Raw genomic sequence first — 27,141 nt, 5'->3', positions numbered from 1 at the left:
GCCCCAGTGGCCAGCACCCTGAAGGCGCCCCGTCAATGGTCAGGGACCACGACCATGACTGGAACGTGCGGGGTGGAGAACCCAGTGTCTTCCCTCCAGGGCTCTCTCAGGACTGGGGTCCAGTGGGCCTGCATCCCCGCTCCCCTCCCCCCTCCCGTGCTCAGTGAATGGCTGGCGGTGGCCCAGGGGCAGCCCCATGGCCTCTCCCACCCAGACTTTCCCAGCGTGTCAAGTGGTGAAGGCTTAGGAACAGGAATCTGGAGACATGGCCAAAACCGTCATGTGAACTGGATCTAGGGGATCGCCCCGTGCGCCTCCTCCTGTGTGCTGGTGCCAGGGCACCCGCGAGGGGAAGGGCTGCCCAGGGTCACAGTCGAGCCAAGACTGCAGACTCAGGACGAGCCCCACTCAGACGAAGCAGGACGAGGGAAATCACTGCAGGGCTGCGGGGCCCTTGCAGCCTCTCTGCTGAGGAATCTCAAAGGGCAGCCCCCGTGGCTGCTTCCCACCTCCCTGGGGCCCAACCTGGGGACTGAGGACAGTGGAGCCTTAGTCCGTGGCTCACTGGGATCTCCTGACCCAGGGCTGACTCTGGCTCTCTCCAGGGGCCCCGGCAGGCAGGTGTGGGAACATATGTTCCTCTGGGGGCTGGGGAGCTGTCGGAACACAGACCCCCTCCCTCCTGTACCCAGCACGATTGGGCAGAGAGAAGCAAGCCCATCTGGCACCTGCTGACTAGCCCCTAACAACAGGGCAGCCAGCAAGGCCACTCAGCAGAGGGCCGGGCCCTTCTGGGGGCCTTACCAGTGCCTGGCGGCTCCCCAAACTAGCACTTGAAGAAGTTTCTGCGCTCTTTCTAAAATGTCTGCCCTCCTGGGGCTCACTGCCTCTGGATACTCCCGCAACCCTGGGCTCGGGCAGCCCCGGCCTTTCAGGAGCCCCTTGGTCAGCAGGTTCAGCTCCCCTGGTCCCGGGCCATCCCAAAGCCGGGGCACCAAGCCCAGCACAGCCGACCAGCCAAGCCACCTCTGTGGATCGGAGACACTGGGGAGGGCCAGTGCCTTCTCTAACCTCCCCAGGTACCAAGAAACAGCACCTTGCCAAGTCCACTTAGAGCGAGCAAGGCGCCTCCCACCTTGGGGCCTGTGGCCCTCTCTGAGGCATCACACAGTGTGTGTGCCCGGGTGGCTCTGCGTCTGGGTGGGGGGTCCACGCCCTTCGTCAGATGCTGTCAAATGCTCGGCGTCAAGGACTCCTGCTCTGTGGACTCACACAGCCCTCTCGAGAGCCGGCTCAGTGGGGCAGCGGGAGCCCTGGGCTCAGGAGGACGCCACGTGACCCCAGGAATGAGGTCCTCTCCCCCTGGGGGGCGGGGCAAGCGCCGTGAGAACCACAGTGTCTGCGGGAATGTCGGGAGGTCACTCCACCCCCCTAGGCCTCCAGCCGACCCAGTCACAGCCCCAGCCCACATGGCGGCCCTGGCAGACACAAGCAGGCAGAGAGGTTCTCCAGGCCTGGGGGAGGCACCCCGTCCCTCTCCTGCTCCTGAGGGATCACACCAGAGGCAGACCCCTTCCCTTCAGCAAACAAGGTGCAGACAGGTGGGGCCGGGGGGAGGGGTCAGGGCCGAGCAGCGGGCTGCCAGGGCAAGATGGACGTCTGCTGCACACGGTTTCAAGATCTTCCTTGATGCCCAGAACTGGACCGTGAAATAAAGTAAACAAGCTCAAGACATTGTCTCTGTCTTATACCCCAGCACCTCGAACCCTCCACAGCCAGCAACTGGCTGAGTGCACCGTGGTGGTGTACACTTGGTTTGCAGAACTGCTACTACCGTTGGGAAGAACCGTCTGTTTAAACAACAGACCCTGGGGGTCCAGGAGCTGTCCTGTGGTGGCAATCAATCAAGATGGTGAGGAAAGGGACCCTTCCTCAAGCCTAAGGGGCCCTGGACAAGTGGCCCAAAGGTGGCCCCTTACCCTGTCCTTCCTCGGGTAACACCTCTGACCCTCCCTTAGCAGCCGGGGGGAGCAAACCCCATCACCGAGCAGAGAACTCACTAGGGCTCAGCGGCAAACCCCTCAGTGTGCCTTGCCGGCCTCCGGCTTCTGGACAGAAGCTCCTTGGAGGCATGGAATTCTCAGACCCACTTGGGAGCCCTCAGAGCAGAGACAAGGTCATCAGGAACCAACTTCAACTCCCCGCCACCCCCCAGACCCTGCCGGTTCTGCCTGCCTCCCCGCTGCCGGCCAGTATGTGGCCAGGCCTCGGTGGCCATGGCTTGGCTGCAAGGCAACAGGGGGGCCTACAGTCCCCGCCACACACACACAGCCCCCAGACAAGTATTTCTGGCCTGGCCTCACTGGGCCCTTCTAGGTTTCTAAGGCTCCCACGAGTGACCCCACTAAAACCTGTGGACACTTCAGGGGGTGGGGGGTGAGATGTCTTTCAGCCTCACTCTGTCCAAAGTGCAACCTAAGGATCTAGAAGCAGACAGCACAGGAAGAAGGATGAGCACTGAGCTTGGTCTCCTTGAGTGTGATTTGGAGCAAAGAAAAGAAAGAAAGAAAAGAACGAGGGAAGTAGAAACGCAAGGTGAAAACACGAGAAGACTGGTAGAACCCGCAAACCCAGATGCCACGTGTCTGCTCGGCTAAGTGCTTGTACAACAAACCAACTGCCAAGTCGGAGGCCAGGGCGAGGCTTCAGCCCCAGGACTCTCTTCGGGGATAAGAACAACCCCAACCACAGCCTCCTGGCACCCAAAGGAGAGCCCATGAGTGGCCCCTCCTCCCCTCCTCCAGCAGCTGCAGCCGCTGTGGGCCGTGGGCCCTACAGGTCAATCCTGAGACGTTTCCGACCGAACCGATGCTCCCGCCCCAGCAGTGTCCCCAGATGAGTCACACCCTCGTCCAGCCTTTAATGAATGAATCTTCGGTTACGTGAGAGCAGGGGGGCCACAGGCATCTCAGGCATCCACAGCATCAAATCCTTAGGGCAAGGTTAACGAGGAAACCCCTCCTGCCAGGCTGGGCAGTACCTGGCGCCCTTCCCCCACCCACATAAGCTGCTACCTGACCTCGGCCCCCTTTCCGGTGGCGGGGAACCTGTTGCTCTACAAAAAGCTAATGTGGCTACGAGGAGGAAGGAGGTAGGCGGTGGGCCTGGCTCCACAGGAAGGCCCGCTCACCCACCAGTGCGGACACAGGGAGGCGGGCACACAGGGTGAATGAATGCCCCTCTGTCACCCGTGGTGCAGACCCTGTGTCCGTTACACTGACCTACTTTGTCACACAGCAGGGGCTGGGAGACTGAATCACTGGCCACACAGCATCCCTGCGGCTGCACGCACTGACACCAATCAGCCCCTCCGCCCAGCACCTGCCTGGCCCCCGCCTCCTGCCCAGAGAGCACCACGGGACATGGGGCCACCGGACACCTCCAGGGGCAAGGCCCGCTGAAGAATCCCTGAAGCAGCTTCTTGGCTCTGCCAGGCACAAATACACAGGGAAAAAATTAAGTCTAGGGAAGTCTGGGATTTTAGGGTTTGTAAGTTGCCCCCTACCTGCCAGGTGCCTCCCCAAAGGTGCAGGTAAACCAGAAGGGCTCTGTTTAGCTGGCAACAGGCCAGGAGCCTGCTGGGTCGGTTTCTTGCCAGCCTCCACTTGTGGGATTGGCAAGAAGCTTTGGGCCGGTGTCTGCTGGCCTCAGCAGGGAGAGGGGAGAGGGGGTGCCGGGGGGACGGCTCCGTGCTGCTGGGCACAGACAGCTGCCTCAGCACATGGGGGCTCTGGTAGCGGCTGAGGCCAGCAGGGTTCTGCTGGCTTGGTCCCCAGAGAGGCTGAAGGTGACACAGCGGCCAGTGCAGGACAGCTCAAGTTGCTGCCCTGCCCAGCACTTTCCAGGACTGATGTCACCTCTAGGAGGTCAACTAAGCCCCACTGGCAGGGGATGAAACTAGACCAGGAGCCAAGGGCCCAAGATCACGTCCTCCTGGCAGGTGCCAGGAGCCTCTCTGCTGGCTGGCAGTGAGGACCTGTGGGAAGGGTCCCCTTCTGAGCCCCAGGAGGGCTTGCAAGAACCATTAGCCACACAGATTAGCCCCAGCCTCCCTTATCACCACCTTGAAGGGCACGGCGCTGGCCGCCAGCTCAGGCAGTCCGTTCGGTCTGCAGTTACCAAGTACTCACTGCGTGCTGGGCCCTGGGCCTGGCTCTTCCCTGGACGCCTGACGCCAGGGCGCAGAGCCAGCCCCGAGGCTGCCTGCCCAGCTGCAGGACAGTCAACTTCTATCTCAGACTGTAATCCCCACCCAGGTCTGGGGCGGCAGGCGGCAAGGGCAGTGTTCCCTGCCACAGCTTGGTCTGTGCTGCCCGCTGGGTCAGGAAACTCCTGGCCCACTGACTGAGTTGCCTGGTGCCCAGCTGGCAGCGGGCCAGCTGTCAGCTGGGGGTCCCCGAAGAGGCAGCCAACAGACCCCTGACTCCGCACCCCTCTGCCTCCCCACCACACTCCCCCATCCTCCCTGGTGGCGGGTGAGGCCCCATCCCATACAAAAAGACCTCGCATGGCTGACAGTGCGGAGGTGCCATTGTCAGCGCCCCTCAGCAAAGGGCGGCCAGTAATGTCCACTGGGTACAGGGGGGTTGGGTCTTGGCTGAACACTGTGGGGGGCCCCTGATACCCTGGAGCCCCTTGCCTAGTCTGTTCATATTCCTGCCCCTGGCCAGGACTCAAACCAGGCAATGCACTCCCACAGGAGACAACCCCCTTTTCCTGAGACAGGGACAGATGCAGAGAAAGCAGCTGGGGTCAGCGGTGGGGGCAGCAACCAGCATTAATCATCCAATTAAGGCCACTAGAGCAGACCTAAAAGCAGACCCCAGCTCTGTCCCAGGGCTCCAGTCAGGCAGGAGCTGGGATGGAGCTCCATGAGGAGGGGGCAGAGTGGCCGGCAGCCCCCGGCCTCCCTCAGACCCTCTAAGCACCCCCTCGCTCCCTCGGGCCCCCCACCAGCACCTTTTGGCGGAGCAGCTTGCTGCGCACCCGGCCCCAGAGCCGGGCGCCTGTGTTGGGGGGCCGCTTGCTCCCGGGCTCCTCCAGCTGGTCCAGGCAGCAGCGCTCCAGGGGCTCGCACACCGCCTGCAGGCTACAGTCAGGCTGAGGCAGGACGTCGGTCATGCCGGCGGCCCAGCTGTTGGCCCCAACGGCTCCAGGACGCGGGAGCACCGCCGCAGAGAGGGAGTTTACAGTGCGCTCAGCCCGCCGGCGGGCAGCTACTGGAGCTGGGCTGGGAAGCGCATGGTGCGAGGCTCTGCTTTCTCCTCCCCTCTCAACCCTCCTCCCGGAGACAGGCGCTGGTGGAGTCCCTCGGCTGGGGCCCTCTCCTTGCCTGCTGGTCCCTGCCCGGCGCCTGAGTGCGTGCAGGCACCACTGACGGCCAGCGGAGCAGCTCGGGGAGGTCCCCGCCTCCACTGAAGGAAGTGACTCAGAGGCACGGAGGCTGCCCCCTCCAAAAAATCCCAACCTCTGGGTTTTAACTCCTGGCAGGCTGGAGCTCCTCCTCACGGACTCTGCCTTTCTCCCTCCAGCCCCTACTAAATAAAGTTTGACAAGCAGCTAAACACAATCCAGTCCCTTCCCCTCTAGGTCCCAGGTTAACCCCTTCACCACCAGGCTGAACCCTGGGGCAGGAGCTGCGTTTGGCCACCAACGGCTGCCCTCCTCCTGGAACAGGGTCTGCACTGCCCTGGAGCTCTGCGTCCCAAACCCCGACTCTGCCCCAAGGCAGCTCCCTCAACGCCAACTCCAAGATGGGCCGGACAAGCACAGACCAGCCATCAGACCTCGTGTACAGAATGTAAAGAATAAGGAAGGTGCCCAGTGGGGCAGCCCCAGAAGGAATCAGCCACTGTGGGCCCTCTCCTGGGACAGGAGCAAAAAGCCAAGGGTGACACTGGTCACCGGTGCCCAGCAAGAAGAGGTGCCCCCCACACGACCACCTTTAATGTGCCCTGCACACCTCACCAGAAAAGCCTGAGAAAGGCCTGTGCTGCCGGGGGCAGAGGATGCTGGCTGGCAAAGGGGCCACCCGGTGCTTAGTCCGTGCTGGGTGCCTGGGGGGCCAGAGATGCACCAACTTGGTTTTGACCATCGATTTGGTGAATGTTTTAACCAGAGTGAGAAGTGAGTCCTTTTGCAAGGTAATGATACAAACTGGAACACTGGAAACACCTCCAATACAAGTTTTCCGGAGAAAAGAGAGGCCCGAACCCCAAATGACTAGGGCACACAAACCCAGAGGCGTCTGGGATGTGACACCATGCAGAGCGAGGCATGGCGTGGGAAGGACACCAGTGTTTTCATAGTGCCAGCCATGAGCTGGGTCCCACGCAAACAGCTATGAAGTACCCGACTGCATTTAAGTCTCACAACTTTTGTGATGGTGGTATTATGGTCCCCGTTTACGAACTGATGAGATTGGGGCTCAGGGAGGTAAAGGTCTCCCCTGAGGCCACGCAGCCACAGTTGGGTGTGCCAGGTTGTCTCCAAAGCACTGGGTGCTCACAACCACAGGGCCTCACCGAAGTGTGGCTGGTCCTTTGGATTCAGCAAAAAAGCTGAGTTCAGGACATCTCTTGGCTGACCCTGGGGCAGATGGGTCGGAGCACAGAACCAGCCGTGGCCTCTGGAACACTCCTGCTGGGTCTCAACCAGCACACAGGGCTTGGGGTTTACCATCAGAGCCCCCATGCTTTCCCAGACAGGGGTGTCTTCCCTGCAAATAGCTGAGAACTGATTGCAGCAAGAGCCACCTTTTCCTGGGTTTACTGTACGACGGTCGCCATCCTGAACCCGCACACGGGTTAACTCACTCGGTGTGCGTCCCCCCCATTATTAAGTCAGTGCTGGCATTCCCGCCTCCCACCTGAGAAAAAGAAGGACCCTGGGAGGTTGAGCAACATGCCCAAGGCCAGGCCAGGCCGTGAGCGGAGGTCTGGCCGATGACCGAGCTTCTGCCCGCACCACTGTGGCATCCAGTGAGGCAGCATCTGGTCCCACACTGCCTCTGCCCGTGGGGGGCGAGGTCCCCCAGCCCTGCTGGGCTCTGGGTGTGCCAGCAGAGCATCCAGGCCGGGCCAACTCCTTCAGGGCCCACAGTCCACACTGCCTTCTGCACAGTGTAGACAGGCCTGGGCGGCCAAGGCTATACAGAGCCTCCTCATACCTGAGCTGAGGTTGCCCAAAGCCACTGCCAATAAACGAGGCTGAGCCAGACAGCTTTTCCAGCACCTCAAGGGCGAGGGGAAGAGACCCACAGAGGTGGCGACACACCTGTGTCCCCTGCCCAGCTGAGGCCTGGGCCATTCTTCCTGACCCATCCTCGCCTGCCTCTCCCAGGCCGCATGGGCGCCGCCTCCGAAGACAGTCCTTCTCCAGCCCCGTCCGCACCCTCACCCCCGCGGCCACAAAACCCATTTCCCCCAGAAAGGCTCTGCGCACCCCTGCAATCGTTTCCCCATCTCACTCGTGTCACTCGAGACGCCTCGGCTGGAGGCCCGTGTGCCTGGCCCCAGGGCAGAGGCTGAGGGAGCCCAGGGCTGAATCGGAGGCCTGCACATGACAAAGCTGGCAGCCCAAGAGGGGAGAGGAGTTGTGGGCTTAAATTCCTCTCAACGGAAGGCATCCATGCCCTGGGCACATTTTAAGTGCGCACCTGCCCTGCGTCACACTCAGATGGACAAAGCACTGCCTTTGCCCTCAAGAAATCCAGGTTTGCCCTGACCCGTGTGGCTCAGATGGTTGGGTGTCACCCCCAAAAATTAAAGGGCACCGGTTTGATTCCCCGTCAGGGCACATGCCTGGGTTGTGGGTTCGGTCCCCAGTCGGGGTGCATGTGAGAGACTTCTCTTACTCTCTATCTCCCTTTCCCCCTCTCTAAAAATAGACAAATAAAAATACATATAAAGCAAATCTAGCCTTATGTTGCAAGAACAGCACAAATAAAGTGCCATGAAAGTCTGGAGAAAGAGAAATTTCTAGCCCCAGGGAATTAGGGAAGGCTTCCTGCAGGAGTGGGGGGTGTTGGTGTGGTCCGAACTGCTGTGGAGGAAGGCCGCCACCCCGGCTTCACTCTGCACCCCTCGGCCAGTGCGCAACTGCTGGTTGTGTAACTGGCTGGTAAGGTGCCATTATAACTGCTGACCACGCTCACCTGCTGCAGACACACGGTCAGCGCTTGGCACCGCCGACCGGTTAACTTCAAAACCGGCGCCTTGCTGGCTTTCTAAGGCCTCTTCCCTCTGTCTGGGTCACATTTCCCAGGATGCAGTTTGGGGGAATGCTGTGCCCCCCATCCGCAGGTGTGGGAGAAGGGGGACAGAATAGATCCTGTTCCCAAAGCTCTAGGCTTGTCTGTCTTAGGAACCCCAGGCTCAACACTTGTCTGGGTAAAGCCAGTTCTGATTGGATGAAAGACGGCCAGCTAGTCTCCATGGTGACATAAGCGCCTTAGCAGATGGGTAGCTGTTAGGAGGCTGTTCCCTTGAGCTGCTCGTCTTTCCCTTCCTCCCTCGGGGGCTCTTCTGGGGGGCCGCACAGATTTGCCTTCTCTTCCCCAAGCCTGACTCAGTCCTTCCTGGAACCCTTGGTCTGGGAGCAGAGGCCACGGGGCAGTGGGTGCAAGACAAACATTCCCATCAAACTCCTCAAAAGCAGCCGTCTGAGTTCTGGTCCCTCCACCTGACCATGGACCCGTCCTCGTCTTTGCTGAATGGGTTAGGCTCAGGCTGACCCGGCCACCCAGGAAGTGACCACATCCCCTCCCCCTCTGTCCCCCCCTTCCATCCAGCCACACCTGGCAGGACCCGCCTCTGAGGACATGCGAGGGCCCCCGCCGGGATAAACAGAGCCTGGGTGGTAAGGCTCACACGCACAGATGTCACGGTCTTTGGAATTAAAAACATTCCCCGTAGACTGTTCAGGCGTCTCTCATCCCCTCCCCAGGCTCTCTGCCAGGGGCAGGAGAGGGGCGGACCCTAAGGAGATGCAGGGCGGGACCCTGGGCTACACCCAGGACCAGCCACCCCGCACACCTATGACTGAGGTAAAATCAGGCTACAGAGATGAGCGGCAGCACAACGGAGGAGAAAAAGGTCAGTGAGGACCTGAGATGCGTGGGCGGGAGAGGCAGGGGTTGCCACCGGTGCTGCCTTGGTCGCAGCTGGGGGCAGGGACAGCTTCCTGGCAGATCCTCTGGGGTGTGAACACAGGAAGAAGGCTCTTTCTCAGAACTTTGGGACGCTGCTGCCACTTCCCGGGAGTGACCTCCTTTTCCCCAGTGGAATACTTTCATCTCCCCTCAGCTCAGGCCAGAACCCTGGTTCTCTGTCCCTGTTCTCAATCAAATAACAACACTGAGACAGGAAAAGGGGTTTCGGAGTGACCAGGTAGGCCAAGGCCACAGGCTGCCCAGTGAGGACGGTCTGGAGTGAGGGGGCAAGGGAGGGCCCCGACAGGCCGCCTAGAGAGCCCGGGTGCTGGAGCTGGGAGCCAAGGCTGGGGTACCGAGGGCGAGGCCTGGGAGGGCCGTGGTCAGGGTCCGCCAAACACGTTCCTTCCCAGTCCCTGGGAACAGCGTGGAGCAGGCCCCAAGGGAGCAGGGCTGGGGGGCAACGTGGGACAGGGTGGGGCAGGGTAGAGGGTGTGCGAGCTGGTGGGGGAGTGGCACGTCCCAGGGGCACTGGGGGAGACAGGCGTGGAAGAGCCCCTTCACAGGTGACTGGCTCTGTGACCCCTGCGTCCCCAACGCGTGTTTGCACCCTGCTCTGTGCCCAAGCTAGTCCGGACCTGTGCATGGATGGGCAGAGCCCCTCGAAGGAGGAGAAAGTAAAACAAGACCCCTCTGTGCTTTTCTCCCTATCCAGCCTCCCGAGAATCTGCCGGGTTCAAGGCCTGCATTAGGCCGGAGGGCAGGAACCTTGCTCAGCGTCACTGAGCAACCTACAGCAGTGCTGAGCCTTGAAACGACGTTTTCACTCATCTTTTCATTCCTCCATCCTTCGCTGAATAGACCCCCCCCCACTACTGCCAGGTGGGGAGGACCTTGAACAGGCCACCATCTAACTCAGTCAAATGGAGCCCTGGCTGCCTCCCCACTGATCCTCCGCTCCAAGGAGGTGACTATCAGTGATGAGGGTCTCTTTGGTAGCCCGGCCTGAACTCCCCGCGTCTGGACTCTGCAGCTAAACAGCTGTGTGTGGAGATGAGGTTCTCTAAGCTCTGGAATCTCAACTCTGTAGATAAGTGACTACTGGTGGTCTTACATGGATGCCCAGGGTGGGGCTGGGGAGCAGGCTCCAAGGTGGACCCCAGGTTCAAGGTGTGCATGGTGTCAGGACAGGGGCAGCAAAAAGGAGAAGCTGGTTGCTCCACAGCCCAGACACAGCCTGCCGAGGTGTGCCGAGACCCTCCTCCCGCCCCACAGGCCTCCCGGACTCACAGCTCAGGGCAGAGCATGGCTGCTCCCCACACTGGCGCCCTCTCCACTCTGCTTGCCCCAGCCCCACGGGCGTCTCTCAGGCGCCGGGAGGCTCTAGACGGGCTGCAGAGCTGCAACTGCTCCAGAGCCCGCACACTGCAGAGGAGCTGTCTTGAGGCATGTCCCTGGCAGCCCTAGCGATTCTCACGGCACGCTGGTCATGCAGTAGGATGGAAAACCCATCCGAGCCTTTGGGAACAGCTTGCTTATGTAAAACAAACCCACCCAGGAGCACAGTGGGCACAGCCCACCCACCGCATGTCCATCCATTCCTTCTGGACACGACTCATGGACACAACTAGGGCCAGACCAAAGCCCAGGGCGCTCTGGCTGCTGGCCTGCCGCTCCCTGCAGGGAGGCCGGGGTGTGGCGGGGTCTCCCAGCACAGCCAGAGGCTGAAGTGAAGGGGGCGCTGAAGCATAGGCTGGGGGTGGAAGACACAGCCCCAGGCAGGAGGGTTTGAAAGGCCCACAGAGCCCCGTGCTGCCTTCTCTGTCTCCATTACTAGGTCACTTCCCCACTCAACTGGAAGCTCCAGGGAAAGAGCGGAAAGCTCCTGGCCGCCAGGGAACCCGGCCACGAGTCCTGCCTGGTCACTGGGGACTCAGCAGCCACTTTCTCTCTCTGGGCTCAGTTTCCACATCTGTCAAAACAGGAGCTGGTACCAGATCAAGAGTCATCTTTTTTTTTTTTAATAGAAAAGAATACTCCTCACCTTTCTTCCCAAGTGAAATCTAATGCCAAAGTCTCCCTGCCTCCCAATCAGATAAAAGCAGAGAATGAGGTCCCCGGCTGAGGGAGGGATATGGAACCTATCTGCCCACACCTCCTCCGCCCACCACCCCCTGCCTTGGGGTGCTTCAGGTCCCTCCCAGTGGTCCCGAAGCTCTGCAGGCAGAACCTGAAGCCCCTGACCCTCCTATCGAGGGGATGGGCTGCGAGCAGTCCTGATGGACAGTCCCCACGAGAACGGCTGTTTCCCCTGACCACGGCCACTGGGGCTGGCTCTGCCTCAGGGTGGAGCAGGTGTGGAGGCCGGGAAGCTCAGGGGCTTTCTAAAGGAAACTTCCTGGGTGAAACTCCCATGTTACTCTACTTCTCTCTCTGCTTTGGGAAAACTCTGGGCCTCGGCTTCACTGGTGCGAGTTCCCCTCGGCAGCCTTATAATGGGAAGACACTCATGTCATCTAGTCAGTCAGGCAGGTGTCTTCTCAGTCACCTTGGCCTCAGAGCTAGAGCAGCTCAGCTCTTAAATCTCCAAGGTCACGGTCAGGCTGTACCCATCCCAGCCCCTGGGGGTTAGACCCTCTCCAAGTGCTACCACTGTCCACACCCGTCAGGGCTACAGCAAAGGCTGGGCTACCAGTGAGGGGCCCCGGCAGGCCCTGCAGCCTGGCCCCCATAGCAAGGCGTTGGCAGGCCCCAGCTAAAGCACCCCCCACCCCCGGAATCCACATTCAGCCTCAGCCCTCAGTCAGGGGGGTCCCTGGCAATTCCTCTGCTGAGTCCTTTCCTCAAAGGTTTTGGAGAAGAAAAAAAAGTCCTGAGTGGGACATCCTCAGGGACCAGTTGTTTTTTGATTTCTAGGAGGATGACATTGCAGCCCCCCTGCAGGGAGGAAGGGCACACCGAACGTGTGCTGTATGCCAGGTGCTGTCCCGTGTGGACTCATGTAACACGCAGGCACCTAAGGAGGATGCTTCAGGCCACCCTGCTGTAACTCGGTGGAGCTGGGACCAAAGCTGGGTCATCTGCCGGACTGGAGGGGCCCCCTAGTCTCAGGGCTGAAGGTCCCGGAGCAGCCTGCCACCCACCCTCAGAGGTGGGCGGGGTGCGGGCGACAAGGTTGCCTGCCCGCCAAGGCGGCACTCCCAGACGGGGCAGGAGGCACAGGCGGGCCTCGAGCCTCCATGTGCTTCATACTGAACGCTCCCTGTCTCCGGAACCCAGTGAGCAAAGGCCAGGCTTCCTGAATCAGGGAATACCTGGGAGAGGTGGCTCAGTGGGACAAGGAGAGGTCCTGCTCCAATTTGGGAAAGCCTCTGGACAGCAGGGGGGCTCTCTCAAGGGACCCTGCCCCTGGCTTTCCCCCATCCTGCTGCCTGCATCCGAGTATAACCGAGGCAGCACGGAGACCTGCCTTGAGGACTGACAGCAGGTGGGGCGCAGGAGGACGAATGGTCTGAAACAGCTGGGGTGGGCGGGGCCCGGGAGGACAATGGCTCCGGTCACTGGGCCCCTGGGAGGAGGTGGTGCCTGAGACAGGGAGGGGCCAGTCCTGGTGATGGCCCCCCCCTTCTCCATGGGTCCCTGGGCTTGCACAGTGGTGACAATGGCCCACGCGGGCATGCCGAGAGCAGCAGGGACGTAAACCTGAACTCTAGAGGCAGACGCTCCCCCTGGCCGTGCACATCTGGCCCAGGTCGGGGGAGGGAAGGGGTCCGTCTTCCAGAGAAGAGGCTGGAAAGCCATGGCCAGCGCGGCCAATCTGGTGTCCTGGGCAGGGAGCTGCCTGGGGCCATGAGGTGCCAGGCTGGGGGTTATGGAAGAGCTTTCTGGCCAGCTGCGTTAGCCAGTGCTTTCTCACAGCTGCTGCCCCCTCCGCCCCCCACACCCTGGTCAAAACCAGGCCACTCCTGGGGGCCAGGGACAGCTGGGGTCATTATGCCCTAAAGGACACATGAGAGACGACATCAAGGACCCATGTTGCTGCCCATCATTCCACCAGGGGAGGGACCAAGCACCTCTGGTACCAGTGCTGGACCAGAACTGGAAGGGGCTTTGGGTCAAGCAGGCCAACACCCCAGGGCTTTGGCTCCTGGGGCAGTAAAGCTGTCACGCTTGGCCCTCAAACAGGGATAGCAGACCCCTCAGGGGCCAGAGGGAGGGACCTAGAGTTGGGGAGCCATCGACTGCAGCCCGGGCAGGCTCCTGACCCCCCTCACTATGGGCTTCCTACTCTGCAGAGTGACCAAGGCCAGCAGCAGCTCTCGGCAACAATGCTGTGTTTCAGCCCCTCCGGCTCTGCGCTAGGACTGCTTGCACCGAGCTGCGCCCAGCTGAGCGATGCTCCAAGGAGGCAAGCCCAGAGCTGCTTAGTCCCGGGGGTCAAGGCAGGAAAACCCAGGCAGGCAGGCAGGCAGGCAGGCAACGAGGGCCCTAACCTTGACCTCCCTGTCCACTCTGATGTCAGTTCAACAAAGCTGTTTGATTCCATCTGCATAAAAAAAGACGTGACCTAACCAGTCACTCGCAGGTAACAGCCTTTGGGGTGGAGCTGCTGGACAAGCTGCCCCCAGAACTCCGGCGGAAATCAGAAAATGGTCAAAAGGCTGCGCTGACTGGGCCAGGCCCTGCGCACTGGGCTGCGCGGACTTTCGTGTCAGCACTCATCACAACCGTTTCACAGGCGAGGAAACTGAGGCTTGGAGGGGTCGCCCATCCTCAGGAGTGAATGGAGAAAGCCGGACTCAGCCCCAGACCTGCCTCAAAGCCGCGTCGACATCGGCCGAACGGCTGGGATTCTTTTCTGTTTCCTTTACTGCCACCATATGCTCCACAGCAGAAGAGGACCCACAAGGGAGCGACACACGGGTGGGCGCGCCACCGCTCCACCGCCCCGACTGGCTCTCTGAGCTGCCTTCCGTCCTTTGAGCCTCACGACGAGCGGGTGACGAAGGCAGAGCAGTGACAATTAGCCCCATTCAACAGAGGCGGAAACTGAGGCCCCTCAGCTCAGCGATCTTCCCAGTGCCGGGGACCCAGACCCCATGCTCATGACACCCAAACAGGGACTGGGGGGAGGGCGGACAAGGGAGCTGAGGAAGAAAGGCCAAGGGCTCAGATGCATGGGGGGCGGATTCTTTCCCACACCCAGAAGTGAACGGTGACCAGTGTGCTCTGGGGCCACGGGGCCCTGCTCGCTCGTACTGACTGGGGAGAGGGGAGCAACTGGGGTTGGGGGGAAGGGAGGACACCCCAAGGTCTGGAGAGAAGGTCCTGAAATCTCCATCCTCAGGGACCAGGCTCCTTCTCTCAAAGAAAGTCAAAGGTGGAAATGCCCCCAACGTCTATGACAGATGAATAAGCAAATGGAATGTGGTAGACACATACAATGTTACTCAGCCTTAAAAAGGAAGGAAATTCTGACGCATGCCACACGGAGGAACCTTAAAGACACTATGTGAAGTGACATAGCCGGTCACGCACATGTACTGTGTGATCCCACCTCTGTGAGGTCCCTGGAGTGGTCGGACCCACAGAGACAGGAGGTGGGGTGGCGGCTGCCCGAGGGGCGGGGAGCCGTTTCAGGGGCTGCATGTCAGCTGGGGACGAGGAGGACGTCCTGAGACGAACGGCAGTGGCGGTCCCAGGACAGCCTGCGTGTGCCTGAGGACCCTGACTGTACACCCAGACATCACTAAGACGGTGAACTTGCTGGCATGCACGCCTCACCACAACTGAAAAACAAAGGCAGAGGGTCTAGATGTTCAGATTTGCCGACCTGGGCCCTGTGGACACTCCCAGTAGCCAGAGTTTCATTTCTAATAGCTCTGACCCCTCCACGCTTCCAAGTGGCCAGGTCGAGAATGGCAAGCTTCCGTCAGGCCTGGACTTGGTGACAGGGTGAAGGTGCGCTCCCATCCCGGAGCAGGGACAGCTGGGACTTCCTTGCAGGCCTGAAACCCTGCCTCTCCCACTCCGGGGTCTTGAGTACTCCTATGCAGGGGGGGCTGCCCCTGGAAGGCTCCTAGGAAAGAGAAGGTACCTCCCACTCTGGGGACGAGGGCAGGGAATAGAGCCGAGGGGGACACCTCAGGCTGTGGCTGAGCCAGGAATGACGGAGCAGGAACCTAGAGAGACTCTTCTGGCTTAGGTACTCTTAGGCGTTGGTGGCAGGACCTGAGCGGTGAGGTCCCTGGGAAGAGCTCTCCCCTCTGGCCCAGCCAGCCAACAAGGGCTAGATCCTGGGAATATGCTAATCAGCCAGTGGGTAGGTCCCTGCTGGGAACAGCACATCTGGAACCTGGAGAAGCAGTGGTTGGAAATAGACTGGGATAAATACACAGCAGTTCCCCAGGGAAACTGGGAGGCAAGGAGGAGGGAGGGGGCGCCTTCCACCCGAGCTGTTCCAGGGCCAGGCAGGGGTGGGGCAGGGAGGAGGCGGCGGACAGTCGGGGGTGAGGGGCGTGGCCTGGATAAAGAACCGAGGCACAGGCCCTTAGGTCTAGGGGAGAAAGGAAGGACTCCTGAGCCCGGGGGAGAAATGCATGTTGCACTAAATTAGTAGCGAGGAAGGACAAACCCCCCATGGCCACAGACTGCCTCCAAGTCTGCCCCGCCCCCTCTAGGAGTGTTTTCACGCACTCATCTGCTAGGCAGCTGACCAGGTGTGACCACCTGGCTGGGTCCCGAATTCGGAGCTGGTGTCATGTGACGGTGGCCACGTCACCCCCCTTTCTGGCCTGTTTTCTTCTCCTCAAAAAAACAAGATGGGATTGAACATCCCCTAGGATTCCTTCTCGCCTAAAACCCTCTTCTTTTATTTAGTCATCCTTCACTCTCCCCCTTACTTTCTTGCTCACAAGCTCTCCCGCTCAGGGCAGGCAGGCTCCTGAATTCCCCGGGACACCCCTGTGCTGTTCCTGCCTCCCTGTTCCCGGACGCCCACCTGCCCCCTTCTGCTGAGCCAGGGGCTGCCACCTCGCCAGAAAAACAAAGACTCAAAACAAGCAATTCACGGGCTGGTCACTGTGGAAAACGACTCTGATAAAGCGTATGAAGTACTTTTGACATTGTAACACAGAAAGTAATCATAAAGACTACATACATACAGCCCTTGAAAAAAGGGGGTTTATGATGATATATGAAAATAGGAAAAATACAAAATATACCATGTGATTAAAACTCTATAAAATCTTGCATGCTCAAGGAGCGGAGAAGGCACAAAACAAAACGGCCGTTTCAGAGGAGTGGGAGCAGGATGGTTGGTGATTATGTTTCAGGTCAATCTATGATTACTCCATCTTCTCTCCAATATAAACATTTCTTTTGGAATTTAAAAAACCCAGTGCTCTCAAATCCCTCTTGCTCCACCTCCTCCTGGAAGCCTCCCTCGCTCCAGCCCAGGAGGCTCTTTCCTTCTTTGACCCCCCCTGGCACAGGCTTCCTCTCACGACACACGGGCGTGGGGGGGGCCGGAGCGGGCAGCAGCAGAGGCCAGGCCTGGGTCTGGTCCGGGCCTGCCTCCAGCCCTGGCTGCCCTGCCCGCGTGGCTGCCTGGCCTTAGACAGGTTACTTCATCCTTCAGGTCTCAGGTTTCTCATCCGTGAAACTGTGATGACTTTCCTACCGCACAAGGCCCTCTGATGGTCCCCGGAGACGGTGCTGTGAGCATCAGCCCAGTGTGGGCTCAGTCAGCTCTCTGATGTATGTGATCACCATCGTTACTGCTGTTTTGCTGTGTTCTTTAGTGGCTTGAAATATGTCGATGTCCTTGTCTTCCAATCTGGCAGTTAATTCCCTGAGACCACGCCCCTACACCACTGGGAGCCGCCAGCTGCACGGGGCACACGGCACTGGCACAGGAAAGCCCCGCCCCCTGGCTGTTTTTCATACACGCTTCCCTCCAGGTGCATGGAACAGAAATGTTCCCTGCCCAGAGGTAAGAGTTCTCCGGGCAGAAGAAGCCTGAGGCTCACCTTATGCCATAAAGCAGGGCACTGGGGGGGCAGGGGACGTACCACCCCGACTACCCTGCCAGGCTGCTGGTGAGGCCAGGGCACTCACCCAGGCTGGGAGGTTCCCAGGTGAAGGCCTGGGACACAGGGACATGGCACAAAAGGAGAGAGCGCGGCCCTCCCTGTGCACTCTCAGAAGACACACCCGGGTCTTAGTGTCCTCATCTGTAAAATGGGGAGGATACAGCCGTCATTCTCCTTGCAGACCCGTTGCAAGGGTCACAAGATAATGCTGGTAATTAGCACTGCCAGTCACTAAGTGCTGCCCCCCCTCCGGCCCCCACCAGCCCACTGCTCCAGTTCCAGGTGCCCTGGCCCCACTGCCTATTAAACAAACTCGGGGAGGGGGACTCATACGGGGACAAATGCCTGCAGCTTGGGAAATAAGGCCACTGGATGTTCTCTGGAGGCTGAGCCAGAGGGGCTTGCAAAGAGGCAGGGAAGGAAGGCAGCAAGGGTAGGCCTTCCCCCTGCCGTGTCTTCAGGCCACCTGAACGCCCCCACGGACTTGGCCCTGCTGCAAGGCCACCTTCAGCTGCATCCACGGCGCCTGCTGAAGGGGAGCAGAACAAATTGCTAGATCCCCTTCCCTGGACACGTGACAGGAAAGGAGGTGGCAGCGGGCTGTGGGAACAGGCTGTCCCAGGGCTCTGTGGGGCCAGGTCAAGTGGGAAGGGCTGGGTGCAGGCCCTCTCCGCTGTCTGGTCATCCGGGCTGTCTCTGAGGACAGTCACGGGTGATCAGCACTTTACAAGGCACAGCACAGCCCTGGTGAGCCCACCCCTCCCCCTCCCCAGTTCATGGGAAGGCCAGGAAGAAGGGAAGAAGGCTCCGTGGCCGTGGCTGAGCTGCACCAAGGCTGCACCTGGGGGTGGGGGGGTGGAGCGCTGGGGGACTTCAAAGCTCTCCAGGGGACGCCAGCTCTGAACTGGCGGCTCACAGGCCCAGGTCAGCTGGCAGCAGGAAGGTTTGTGTTTCTTTTAATATCAACTCGCAGGCATTTAACATTCCTCGAAGCTTAAACACAGAAACATTCTCCTTAGCAGACTGTTCTATCTGCTTTGCCAAACATAACCTGGCTTCTCCCCTCCCCCCACGGCCTCCATCTGCTCCTGTCTCCAAGATGTAATGATTTACGGTATTTCCCCTGGGGCGGGTGCTGCTGACAGAAGTGAGGAGGAGGCGGTAGGGCCAAAGTGCAGGTGGGCGACGCCATCGAGCCCTGGAGTCTGGGTTCTGGAGGGGCCAGGGCCCAGGGGACGTGGCAGTGCTGGATGCTCTTTTTAAGTCTTCTGTCCCACAGCCACCCAAGGCCTGGGGCACATGGCAGCTGATCCTGTGTCCTGGCTGGGTGTGTCCTGGGGCCAGACGGGCCAGCCCAGACCCTCGTGCCTGCCTGCCTATCACTCCTGCCAGCCCACGAGTGTGGAGATGGAACCCCCCCACTCCTTACCCCTGCAGGAAGTGGGTTCCCAGGGCTGAATTTAGAGAGATTTCGCTCTTCGGCCCCCATTTCCTAAATAATGAGTAAAATAATGAAGGACTGACTTATGGTTGCCTGGCAACGCCATCTCCCTGGAGACAGTGCTGAAGACTGGGGCACAGGTCCCACAGTGTCAGGAAAAGATGTGCTCAGGAACTTGGGGTGACATGAGGCAGATGGCCAGGCCCCACCAAATGGAGCCATCCCCCTTCAAACACTAGAGCCTGAGACAGATTGGGGGAGCAGGCTGCCCACGCAGGTCCCCAAGGGGCAACGCTACAAGAACACGTAGCCAGGAGCCAGATCCCAAACTAAAGCCTCAACAAAGCATCAGAGAACAAATGCTTCCTGCAAAAAAAAGAAGCCTTTCAGCTCCCTGCGCCCAGATCCTGTCTGATGTGACCATTAACAAGCCCAGAGCACCCACGCCTGTGGCTCAGGCCCAGGGCACGCCAGTCACTGTTCCCCTCGGTGTCACGGTCACAGAATCTGCCCTCAAACCAGGCCACCCTGTGTCAAAAGCGTGAGGCCACACGAGGTGGCAGTGCAATGCGGATGGCTTCACGCCTGCCCGTTTGCACCCTCTTCACAGGTGAGTGAACAGCATCACCTTCAAAACTGGAAGAATCTCCAGAGGCACAGGCTGCAAACAAGGACTCTCTCCCCACATACACGAACAGAGCACCAAGAAACACAGCCGAGGCAGGTACACTCCGAATCGACCCGGTACCTGCTCCTGCCGATACCCACAGAGCCGATGGTCAGCCCGTGAAAGCCACGGACAGGGAAGTAAGGACCAGCAGCCCCAGTGACAAGTCAGAGACGCCCTCAGCAGGCCAGCAGACCCTCAGCCCGTCCAGTGGCTGGTGGGGGCCTCCCACCTCCTGCAGCGGACCCTGCTCACCACACGGCACGCACAGAGCCAGCCTCCGAGCCCTCGACCCGGTGCTCCCGGAAAGGCCACCCACAGACTGAAGTCAGGAAGTGCAAACAAAGGGAGCTGACATCCCCCAGTCCATCCTGCAGGAGTGTGGACGAGCCACCTGAGCCAGCTGCGGAAGCCGGAGGAGCCAGGCGTACACGGCTGTCTGGGGCTAGAACAGGACGTCACCTCCAGCAGGGAGAACCACCACACAGGGGAGCTTTTCTCAAACCAGCTTTGAGCCCAAGTCACAGAAGGCCAAGCATCTTGACCACAAAGACAAGTGACAAAGATGCCTTCCGAAGTGGCACCACCGCCTGGCAGCTCCCCGAGCCCTGCCTTGGTGCCCTGGCCGCACGAGGGCCCTCACCTGGATCTGCCCTTTGCCCATGATCTTGTCCACGATCTCGTTGTTGTCCTTGTTGACCTTGGTCTTATCGTAGCACTTCTCGTAGCACAGGATCCTCAGGGACTGAGAGCCCTCCAGCTCAATCTCGAACTCCTGAGGAAAGACGGAACAAGGGGCCTGAACCTCAGGAGGTGTGGACCCCGGCAGGTGGGGGTCCCACTTCGCAAGGCTGAGAAGCAGGGGAGAAGGGCCCACAGGACCCTGTCCCGAGGCATGGGGCAGCGCGCTCACCTCCTGGAGCTCTACAGGCCTCTGGAGCACTGATGAAGGGGAGTCTGGGGCCCGGGCTGGGACCCCGTGTCGGGACACAAACACAGGATCAGGAGTCAAAGGAGCAGGGGTGAGGACAGAGGGGTGAGAGGGGCAGAGCTGGCCTGGCCACCCCAGCTAGCAGGACATGATGAGCACAGGGAGGGGGTGGGACGGTTGGTGACAAGCTCAGGGGTCCCTTGGGGACAGCCCCCCCTACTCACCTCATCCCACTTGGGCTCTGTCGTGTCCCGAAACACCCTGGTTTTGGCTTTGCTGACAAAATAGCCGAAGGAGTCCACCTCCAGGGTACAGTACAGGTCTGCGGGGGGCAGGCAGACACACCGGGTGAGGCCCAAGGAAAAGGGGTCCCGGCCCTCCTAGCACCCTGAGGGGGCCGCCCTCGGAGTCTGGCCTCCGCACGCCCTCAGCACTCCCCGGAGATGGCGCGGCCTCCCTGTCTCCTGCGCCAGCCTCTGGCCACGCTGCCTCCTCCCTGAAGGTGCCCAGCTGTCCCTGTGAGGGCCCTCGCTGTCCCTTCATCCCTGATCTTTGCCTCCTCACCACTGAGGCCTCACGCCACGTCTCCACTGGCCACGCTGACCGAGGAGACACCCCCGCCCACCTCCCCCACTGACCCCGGGACCCTCCGCAGGGTATCTCTAGCATTTGAGGTGGGAGTCTCTGGAGGGCAGCTGGCCTCTGGGGGCAGAACCCTGGCCACTGAGACGGTCAAAAGTGCCGCCCCGTCCCAACAACTCCATTTGGTGTTGTTTTCTGCACAGCATTCAAGGTCCACTGAAGTCGGCTTTTCTCTTTCTTGTCTCCCCTCCCCCTTCACTGTGTCAGTGCCACACAGGCAGAAGCCTGGCGTTGTTAGCCAAAGTATCCTGGGTACTAAGAGCTGGGGGTGCACATGGCAGACAAGCCCTACTAGACAGCTAGTAGTTTCTCCCCATTTTCCAGATGAGAAAACTGAGTCACAGAGAGACAAAAGCCCTTAATGTCACACAGGATCAGAAACCCAGGGCTCCTGGCTCCTCTCCTCTCGGCCAGCCCCAAGTGGGGTCAAGGAATGGAGCTCTTACCACCCCCTCAGTGCTTCAGGTAACCACATAGTGGGAAGCTGGGACTGGGGTTAGGGGCCACTTTCCCCAGTGTGTTCATTTTGAATCATGACCTTTAAGGCTGAAAGTTATCTCCCATCTGCCCTGAGACCTAGCCAACCAGGCCCTAGGCCCTTCACAAATCCGCACGTTCCCTCTGTGGCTGGGACCCCGGCAGCCTCCTTCTCGCCACAACGGGAACTACCAAGGTTGTTTTCCAGGGTAAAGTGCATGTTGCGGGGGGGTGGCTTTGGGGCACTACAGCCAACCCTCTGCAGCACAAATCAAGGGGCAAAGGGCAGAGGTCAGAGGGCGGACATACAACTTAGGCCCTGGAGTTGGCCAGCCGGGGTGTCTTCCACGAGAATGGAGATGCAGCTGCCCCCAAGTTGCCTCTAGCGGGCTGTGACACAGGGCAGAGAGAACTGCGTATCGGGGCACACGAGAATGTGGGTGCAGATTAAAGGTGAACAACACCAAAGGTCCAAAGCACCCAGGCTCTTCCAGATCCGATACAGGTCTGGGCGGCCGGGAGACGGAGGGGCAGGCAGGCCCATCTCCATTTATTGATTTAATGTAAACCCTCCGTCAGGGACCAAGGGCTGGTGCATGGGGAAAGAGGGGAGGCTTAGGAGTCAGATTGTCTGGGTTCAAATCTGAGCTCTGCTCAAACCCCCAGCCTCTCTTGTCTGATGGCTTTCATCTGCACAACGGAGTGATCATGGTGCCCGCACCCTCGGCCTGACCACGCAGCTGTAGTGAGGTCACCAGGACAGGAAGCCACTCTGAACACCACTCCCAGGTCCCAACCCTGCAAGTCAGAATGAACATCCGAGCCAGTCGGAGGGAAGAAGACAGGCTGGACAGAAGGAGGGATTTCGGAGCAGCTCACCCATGTTTAACCGCCACTCGGGCCCATCCTGGCCGACACGGAGCAGAAAGAGGAGGAAGGGTGAGACACCCGGGCATCGTGGAGCTGGGAGGCGCCCGGCCCAGCCGCCGACTCAGGTGGGTGGGACAGCTCCGCGGAGCTTACTGACCAGAAATATTCCTGGGCGATGCCTCCCACCCGGCGCAGAGGGGGATTCCGTGGGCCTGGGGGGGGCCCAGGAAGCTGCCACCTGTACACACAGCACAGCGCAAGTGACGCGTGCAGAGTCCCAGCCGCCCTGAGAGGGATGACGCTCTGAAGCGAAGGGCGTGGGCTTTGGGGTGGAAGACTCGGATTCTACTCCACCACCCACGTGACCTGCCTGTGCCGCCTGGGAACGTCCCTGTGCCCCCGGAGCCTACGCTTCTTCGTGTGTAAAATGCAAATGGTGTCAGTGAACTCCGCGAGAAGCCAGGAAGATCGGAGCCAGTCGTACACCGGAGAAGGCTGTGACACACCAGGGCACGTCCCCACACTGGCCACATTTGTTATTTCCCCAGCACCTAGTAAGGTCCCCGGGCACACAGTAGGTATCTGGAAATTAACTGCTTAGTCAGCATTTCTGAGCTCTTATTCATCCAGCAATAAAGGACACATGGTTCTGCCCTCTAAGAATTCACATGGGAGAAGCAAATTTGAAGTGACAGAACAGTATGACAGGTGCTGGAAACATGGTTTGTCTGGGGCGATGGGAACACAGAGTGAGGAGGTAGATGAGCCCCAGGAACTTGGGCTTCGCAAGCATGTTTATTGAATGTCTGTGAGCCAATGGCATGGCCTATGCACAGTGATCTGTCTGGGGAGAGGCCAAGGGCAGACGGCACCCACCGGTGAGGAAGAGGAGGGAGTGGGAAGGGGGCTAGCGGAAAGGAGAGGAGCTGGGAGCCCTGGGTTTCTGATCCTGTGTGATGATAAGTCCCTTTATCTCTCTGTGACTCAGTTTTCTCATCTGGCAAATGGGGAGGAACTAATACCTGTCTAACTGACTCACAAACTCCTGCAGAAGAAAAACTAGACCAAAAGTGTAATTGTATCTTGTGAAATGCCAACAACTGCACAGATTTAGTGGGTGATGACCAGGGAGAGCAGGCGGTGTGTGGAGGCCGGTCACACTGCAGCCTGCTCTTAGGTCCGTGTCAACAAGAGTGATCCCTTCTATGGAGACAGAAGCTGAGGTTCAGAAAGGTCAGGAGCATTGCCCCAGGCCACACAGCTTGTGATCAGCAGATGTGAGGCTGGAGTCCAGGAATTCAGCGGACTTGGAGACAAAGGGCAGAAGGAGTCCCTGCCCACCCACAGGAGCTACTTCGTAGCCTTTGGGGGCACACCCCACATCTCTAGGCGGCAGCAGGGCCCCAGCCCGGCAGGCCAGAGCAGAGCAGGTGGGCAGTGGGAGGCCCCACGCCATGGGTCCACAAGGACTTTCTGGGACAGGATGAACAATAGCCCACCAGCCTCTTCCTAGGGCTGGTGGTCGGGGACACTTACTTGCTGACTGCTTGAACCCCTTGGCAGAGTGGACGATGACATGAAGGAAGCCATAGAGCCCTGGAGACTCGTCATCTGCAAGAGAGCAAAAGCCCCCAGGGTGGGGGTGGCGAGTAGCTTCGGATCTGAGACACGGCATGAGCCGAGGTCTGACAGCACCACCTGGTGGCCAGATGAAGAAGTTTCCAGAGCCCACTGCTTTCAGGACCATGAGCTGGTGCCCCTTCACCCTCCACTCAGCCTGGCAGGCCACTCCACACCTTCCCTCCTGGACCCAGGATTTTGTACCACCCCCCAGTTGCGCTCTCCCTCACCCTCTGGGTCCTGCTATCCTGTGGCTGCCCTTCTCAGTCTAGCCTTTCAAAGAAAAAGTTAGCCGGTAAGTCACTCTGTGCCAATGGGAGGGAAGGCCCATCTCTGCCTCCTCTTTGGAACACAGCCGGGGCAGGTGACTCTCATGGGCAGCGGAAAACTTGCCTTCAAAACCCCTTTCCAGCACCCACGGACAGCCAGGTTCCACCCACTCTAAGCCAGTTGCCAGCCCTGGTCACAGCCCTGCCTAGCTCAAAAACCTCCCATTGGTGCCTGGGCTTGAACAACAAACTCCCTTGCTGGGCACTCACGGCCCTCCGAGATGCATCCCTGGAAACACCTGGCTTTATTTCTCACACGCTGTTCTAGCCCATCTCCCCTTCCTCCTACCCCAACCTCTGCCCCTGCCCCACACTTGTCTTCTGCTTCTCCTATCTAACCACCTCGTGAATACAATAACCACACAATCCTAGTGCACCAGGGTGCCAGATTCTCCTCCCAAGCCAGTGGGGACCAGGGAGGCACTGGGGCCTTCTGGGGAAATGGATAACCCCTGTTTAAACTTCCTCGGTAGCTGGCAAGGTCCCTGCAGAAGGACCCAGCAATGCCCTGGGGCACTGGACCTGCTGAGTGGGCAGCCGTGGGCTCCAGATCTTACCATCTTTATTGCTGGTGACAGGAATGTTGTGGACAGTCCTAAGTTTGAAGCAGGATCCCGTGAGCACCTGGAGCTCCACCGAGCTCAGGACAAAGGCCTGGAGATCTGTGGGAGGAGCCGAGAAAGGGGATGTCACTGCGGTCCACTTGGGCCCACGGCTCCCTTTGGGGGCTATTGCAGAAGAAAAACCCACTTGGTTCTAAGGGCAGAGTTGGTCACTGGAAGAAAGGGGAAGACTTGTGAACCCTCCCACGGGTGCCATCAGAGGGGTGAGAGTGGTGGAGTCCAACCAAAGAGGCGCGTGCAAATGTGTGTGAGAGGGGGAGGGGAGGGAGAGCGGCTCCTGGGTCTAGTCCCGTCACTAATTCACCGTATGCCTTAAGCAAATCACTTAAATTCTTTGGGCCTCAATGGCTCAGTAACATCAATTAGGAGCCACCTGCCCTGGCACTTTACAGAGTGACTGTGGGGGCCGAAGGGGAGACCAGGACATGAAAGTGCTTGGTAATACACAGGGCCACTGGGGGCAGTGTAGAGCAGGGCAGGACCTCACCCTTCTTCTGTAGTTTCTGAATCGCTTCTCTCCACTCTGACCTCTCATAGTCCGAGGACAGCAGGAACAGGTAGCTCTGAAGACAGGAGATGACAGTTCAGTGGGGTGGCCCTAGTCAGACCAAGTGAATTCCTGGATTTCGGGGCTCCAACAAAGCTCCTTCTTACCCAGGTACCACCCCCTAGGCTTTGGGGGAAGCCCAGTGACAGGAGTGGCAGTGCCAACAATGGCCAGCAGAGGGCACTAGCTCCACACCAATGGAGAGGGAGTCCAGGGCCGGAGCCACAGCAGCCTCCTTGCGAATGGGGGCCTGAGTCTCTCATTCCCACTGGTCAGGGCTGGGAGCCACAGAGAATAGACAGCCCTGGACCGAGGAAGGGGGCTGTCTTGGTGCCGTGTCCACCCATCCTGACCTTTCCGTTCCGATTGTGGATCCGAAATGGGATTGTGGGGGAATTAAGCAGCAGCAAGAACTCATTCTCAAACATCTTCTTCTTCAGGCGCTCGATGGCCCGGCTCTGTCCTTTGTTGGCTTTCTGCAGGGGCGGAGGGCACAGACTGTTTTCCTCAGACTCCACCCCTCACCCCGAGGCTCCAAGCACAACTTTCCCGTGTGTTGATCTTATTTTTTTTTTCTTTTTCAATACTTTATGGTTCTGTGACACCTTGGGAGGCTTACGTGGCCAGGGAGAAAACTATTCCTCCCAGGTCATGCTAAATCCTAACATATCCCCAACCTCCTCCTTTATGTAATTCTCACGGCATCCCCCTGCCCTAAGTCACTCAGGACCAGGTACCAGATTACTGGGGCCAGCCTTAGAGCCCAGAGCCCAGACCCCGCCAGCATTACCCAAACTAGTCAGTCCTACACCGTGCCTGCCCTGCCTTCCTTTCTCTGGGAGGCGCCACTCAGGCTCCGGGCCACGGTTTCCCACGCTCCTTCTGCCTCCTGGCCAAACCTCCCCCGTGTGGCTGTGTGGTGTGGTGTCCACCCTTCTCTTAGAGACTGTAATTAGTAAAAGTCTTCTTTTAGTAGCATTAGCCTCTTCTGTCACCTCTATAAATTAAATCTTGAGTACCCTGCTTAATTCCTCAGACATCTTTCTGCACAAAGCCCCCATTCCTGGCCTGGGGCCTGCAAGGCTGGGTCGCGGCCTCCGTGCCCTGCCTGACACGCCCCACACCCCACCCTGCGCCCTCCACCTTGGCCTCGTGGTATTATTCCCTGTTTTCTGATAAACCATTCCCTCTGGTGGTGTCCCCTTCTCCAGTTTTCCAAGTTCATGTTTTATAAAGGACCCTTCCCTTCTATTCATGACTCTTATGCTCAAGTCTGATCCCATGCCACGCTCAAACTCCACAGCTGAAATTCATTTCTGCAGGTTTTTTTTTTTTTACCCAGTACACTAGCAAGACTGTAACAATGGTTCACGACCAGTGTTGTGACAGCGTGGGTTGCGAGTGACTGTCACACACTGCTGGTGGGAAGGTAATAGGACGCACCCTTTCCAGAGGGACGTCTGGCAAGTACATGCACAAGCCCGCTGCCCCAGACACCTCACTTGTAGGGAGTCTGTGAGGGGGAAGACATATGAGTACAGCAATGCTGGCTGCAGACCTGCCCGTGACTGACGAGTGAAGAACCAGAAATAATCTAAATACCCAAATGCACTGTTGTGCGTCAAGCAACAGAATAGGATGCAGCCGTTAGAAAGAACCCGAAAGACCCAAACTAAGGTGCCCTGTTAAG

The 27,141-nt window shown here is 59.3% G+C and overlaps 1 protein-coding gene across 5 annotated transcripts in view; it reads right to left on the bottom strand.

Moving 5' to 3' along the window:
* ABR (ABR activator of RhoGEF and GTPase) overlaps nt 1–27,141 on the bottom strand; it is a 172,122-nt gene that overhangs the window by 16,266 nt on the left and 128,715 nt on the right. For 4 of the 5 annotated variants that reach the window (XM_037162856.2, XM_037162859.2, XM_037162857.2 and 1 more), the window contains 6 exons: nt 25,805–25,927; nt 25,392–25,467; nt 24,839–24,943; nt 23,869–23,943; nt 20,568–20,665; nt 20,056–20,187 (listed from right to left, as the gene is read on the bottom strand). In XM_037162856.2, coding sequence (XP_037018751.2) covers nt 20,056–20,187; nt 20,568–20,665; nt 23,869–23,943; nt 24,839–24,943; nt 25,392–25,467; nt 25,805–25,927 — 609 coding nt within the window. Of the gene's footprint in view, nt 1–5,019; nt 5,432–20,055; nt 20,188–20,567; nt 20,666–23,868; nt 23,944–24,838; nt 24,944–25,391; nt 25,468–25,804; nt 25,928–27,141 lie in introns of those variants that run through there. The other variant, XM_037162860.2, reaches the window with a different exon arrangement.

The sequence above is a fragment of the Artibeus jamaicensis genome, unplaced genomic scaffold, assembly GCF_021234435.1.
Source record: "Artibeus jamaicensis isolate MK-2021 breed Jamaican fruit bat unplaced genomic scaffold, CSHL_Jam_final contig_2790, whole genome shotgun sequence".
NCBI lineage: Eukaryota > Metazoa > Chordata > Mammalia > Chiroptera > Phyllostomidae > Artibeus > Artibeus jamaicensis.
Note: the sequence above shows the minus strand (reverse complement) of the source record. Positions and strands in the feature narration are given on the sequence as shown.